General features: G+C 36.8%; 1 protein-coding gene across 1 annotated transcript in view; it reads left to right on the top strand.

Moving 5' to 3' along the window:
• Positions 1–646: 646 nt before the first annotated feature.
• The window catches only part of LOC106868694 (glutamyl-tRNA(Gln) amidotransferase subunit C, mitochondrial), a 4,700-nt gene continuing 883 nt past the window's right edge, over positions 647–4,463 (top strand). The window contains exons 1-3 of the mRNA XM_014914081.2: positions 647–976; positions 2,782–2,971; positions 3,269–3,438. Of these exons, the coding sequence (XP_014769567.1) occupies positions 2,858–2,971; positions 3,269–3,438 (284 nt within the window). The 5' untranslated portion in view covers positions 647–976; positions 2,782–2,857. The remainder of the gene's footprint in view (positions 977–2,781; positions 2,972–3,268; positions 3,439–4,463) is intronic.

Below are 4,463 nucleotides of genomic sequence, written 5' to 3'. Positions count from 1 at the left end.
TAATCACATACATAAACATACACACATATATATATCTTACGTTACAAAAACTGTCACACAATCGTCAAAAGTGTAACGAAGACTACAACAGCAATAGATAGAAATAAAAGACCCCATACAGTGATACATGTCTGGTAGGCCTTGAACATCGGGGTGCAGGCTTCGTCCATTTCTCCTTTAAGGAATTTCTCTGAAAACCACTTATTAAAGCAGTCATCGTAGAATTTCTTGAGAGAGTTACATTCCTCGGCGATACTGTCCATGTTTGTAAACTGATCACAACCTGGTGGAGACCTTGTAGCACTGCGCCACATAAATGAACACTGGATTTTAGCACGTGTGCGGAGGGAGAGAGAGTGGGGTACAGGGACAGAGACACACATACGCACACAAGTATGTGTACATCCACATATATATATAAACACACATACACAAATAAATAAATTTGAAATACTTTGTGTTTGGAAAAATTTTATAAAGATCCTAAATATATATACAGTACCTTCTATTAATTAGAATCTGTAATCTATACCTATATATACATATATAAATATATATTATATATATATATTTACACGCACATGCGCTTTGATACATACGCATACACAACATCTTATAGACATACATATGTCATTACATACATACACATACGCGTGTGAACACATAAATGCATATAAACTCGCGCGCACAGATGCTTAGATGCATACATACACACACTTGAGTGAACACACACATACATACAAACACACGTGAATACGGATATACTGCCGTAATGCTGTAAGGTGCAAGGGGGAATAAGACAAAATGTGAGGTGTTCATGCCTTTATCAAGGGCAATTGAGACGTTTCAAGTAGAATTTATAATTTATAATAGAACAAATGAATGCCTTGTAGTAGTTTCTCGATAAGCTGCAGGAAAGAAGAAATTTGACCGAAACAGAAGAAAAAACTGTGCTATTCATTATATAATTCTGCAAGTAAGTGTGTGTGCTTTTGGTTCTCATTCTATCTTTTATATAGTACCGGATTTCTTATCCGGCTTCCAGAAATCCGGGAATACTGTAAAGAAGTTGGTTAATTTGATTTGCATGTAGTGTTAAAAATAGTTTTGTTAAAGGACAGAACTATTTTATATGGATTGATGAAGCTTAAACATACTCTTCTTTAGAATTGTATTAATTTGTAACCGTACCGTTTAAATAAAATCATGGTCATTGCTTTTCTTCATTTATTTGGCATACCTACATTTGTGTGGTATATCGTTTTTAATTTTTATCATTATAACACTGTATGTATGTTACATTATGATATAAGTGGATTAATAACTATCAAACAGACCCTGCTTTAGAAGTGTTTTAATTTGAATCTGTTAAATACAATTTAGCATTTTTTCATAGTTCATTTTATATTTTAATTATATATTTCGACTGTGTCCATATAATCAATAAATTTCGAAATCCTAACCACTTCCGGTCCCAAGCTTGCCGGATAATCAGTCCGGTTTTGTATCATTTTGTTTGTCTTACTTTTCTGTCATTTAGACAGCTGGTAACGAAGCTGATGATGCCTGAAACTTGATAAAGTTTGGAGGCTCCTTATTAAAACATTACACCAGAAAGTTTCCCAAAATTCGAAAATTAAAAGGCATATTCCTTTTAATTATTTTGAAACCCTAAACTGCATTTTCATCTTATTCTTAAATCCGACACATGGTTTAGCTGTACACCTGTCTTTTTACATTTTTCTATTGTCTTCCTTCTTTAGATGTACACCTCTTACTCTATATATCTTTTCATATCATTTATCCTATCAACTCCTTTTTTTTTTCGCTTTCCATTTTTTCCTCTCTCGATCTTTCCTGTCGAAGAGCGTAGGGTCGAAATGTCAAAGGCTTTTCCATTCTTCTCGGGCGTTAAACTAATACACCCGCTTGTTGTTTCCTCATCTTCGTCTTTTGTTTTCTATAAATTTGAACTACACACATGTGTATATAATCTCATGAAAGCGTGCAGGCCGAGCCGAAACGGCGAAGTCCCCGTAAAAGTTTATTTTCTTTTAAAAGTATTGAGTAATGCGAAACTGCATTAGCCCCAGCAAGTTTTCAGTTTAATGTAAAATTGTTTCTACAATGGCTTACCTACACAATTGTGCCCATCCGACTTCGGGATCTTTTCAATCTGTCTGTCAGATTGAAAAGATCCCGAGTTCGTTTACTCAAAACTTCCAGAAAAATGGATATTTTGATGAAATTTTCTACAAACACACTTCAGATATTACGATTATATCGGAATTTGTAGTGAAAAAAAAAAAAAAAAAAATTCCGAGCAAGAGAAGAGGAGTTTCGACTTAGTTGCCGCATAACTTTCGGAAAAGTAGGTATTTTTAAATGAAATTATCAACACATACCTTTCAGATGGCTTAGGTTATAATTACATCGGAATTTAATATGAAAAGAAAAAATTGGTGGGCGAGCACACATACATACTGACACACATCACGTCTACAAAATGAAACTTTAAATTTTAAAACGATTGTGATGTGTGTCAGTGTGTATGTGCACGTGTCCAACGCTTTTATTTTTCACATTAAACTCCGATACAGTCGTAATCTACACTATCTGAAATGGTGTTTGTAGAAAATTTTCTTTCCACACAACTCCCATTCATGAGCAATTTCACTTCCCAATAAACAGCTTTTCTCCTCCTTATCAGCAACCCATAATAATTATTCATTCTTCGTTCTATCTTAGATTCTTATCTCCATCTTGTCCTTTTATTTACAGAAGAAATAAAGATAAATAAATAAAGACGAGACCCAGATATATAAATCCAGCGGAACTTCAATTATCTGCTACCTAAATGAAGCTTCCTGCTCTGCGATGGTACCACCTTGTTTCCAGGCAATACACATTGCCTCGTCTGTTTCAAAGGCCCTTACCCCTGACTCTAGCATCTCACTACAGTTACTCTAAGGTAAATATTAAACTGGACATTTAAAAGGTTGTGGTATTATATACAGGTATTCTTTGGTGGTGTTCCTTTCAGGTGTTGGGCTTCACGGGGGCAATGGCCAAGACCTTTGGCATTATGTCGTGCTTGAGAAGAAGACCCATGTGGTTGGGAAGCAAGCTTCTTACCACACAGCCACCCTCTGCGCCTATATATACACACACACACACATATATATATATATATCAAACAGTAATTTTTATATGAATATATATCAAATTTTTGATTAAAATAACGATCACAGTCTTTATTTCGAACCAGGAACCTCCAGTTGATGCCAAACTTGTAGAGAAGTTGGAAAGGCTATCCCTTGTTGCATTTGACTCTGAGGTTGATGTGCAACGGCTCCGACAAACTATTAAAGCTGCTAATGAAGTTCTGTCTGTGGATACGACTGGGATTGAACCTATGATATCAGTACACGAAGACAGGTAAATCCAGTTTTGTTTTTGCTGCCCAAAGCTGCTCCAGCATTTTGCCAATTTTTGATGGCCCTTTCCCGCCTATTTTTTTGTCCTGCTTTCTCTTTCTCCCTATTTTGTCCACACACACACATTCATTCATACATGTATGTATGTATTTATATCCACACACACACACACATTCATACATGTATGTATGTATGTATGTGTGTGCCTTTGTGTCTGTGTTTGTCCCCTGCCCTCACCACCACCATTACACGACAACTGATGTCCTTGTAACTTAGCAGTTCAGCAAAAGAAACCAATAGTATAAATGCTAGGCTTACAAAGAATAAGTCCTGGGGTCGATTTCTTTTGCTAAAAAATCCCGTTAAGGTGGTACTCCAGCATGGCCACAGTCAGATGACAAACAAATAAAAGAAATATATATAAGTAATGGGTCATAGTGACCCATGGTTTTGCATCCATGAAGGCCGTAGCTTTGCAGACGACTCTTCAAATTCTAGCCTGAAGACAGTTTAATTCTCTACCTCTCAGAGGTGGAAAGTCGTTAGTCATTAATCAAATGATCATCAAAGAATAAAAGGTCCGACATTAGTGAGGATGGGTTATCTCCCCTATACTAGCTATTTGGAGAGTGGAAGGAGGGATCTATCTCTTGGCCTGCTACTGGATCGTAAGGGCTCTTCCTGGGATTAGTCTGAATGGGGAATCCCATGTTTGCAACACTTGAAATGGATGCATGGTGTGAAGATACCTTGGCAAGTATTCGGCGACCCAGGTCTCAGGAAGTCTTTAAGTATCCTTGTGATTAATGCTATTCTTTTGTACTATAGGCATGAGGCCTGATATTTTGGGGATGCAGCTAGTCGATTACATATCACAATGCCCCCGCTTAATTGGTACTTATTTTATCGACCCCCAAAGGGATGGAAAGCAAAGTCAGCCTCTGCAGTATTTGACCCCAGGACGTAAATCTGAAAGAAATGCCAAAGGATTATAATTATGCAGTCCCCTCCACCCCACCCCACCCC

This window comes from Octopus bimaculoides, chromosome 25, assembly GCF_001194135.2.
Source record: "Octopus bimaculoides isolate UCB-OBI-ISO-001 chromosome 25, ASM119413v2, whole genome shotgun sequence".
Classification (NCBI taxonomy): domain Eukaryota; kingdom Metazoa; phylum Mollusca; class Cephalopoda; order Octopoda; family Octopodidae; genus Octopus; species Octopus bimaculoides.
Note: the sequence above shows the minus strand (reverse complement) of the source record. Positions and strands in the feature narration are given on the sequence as shown.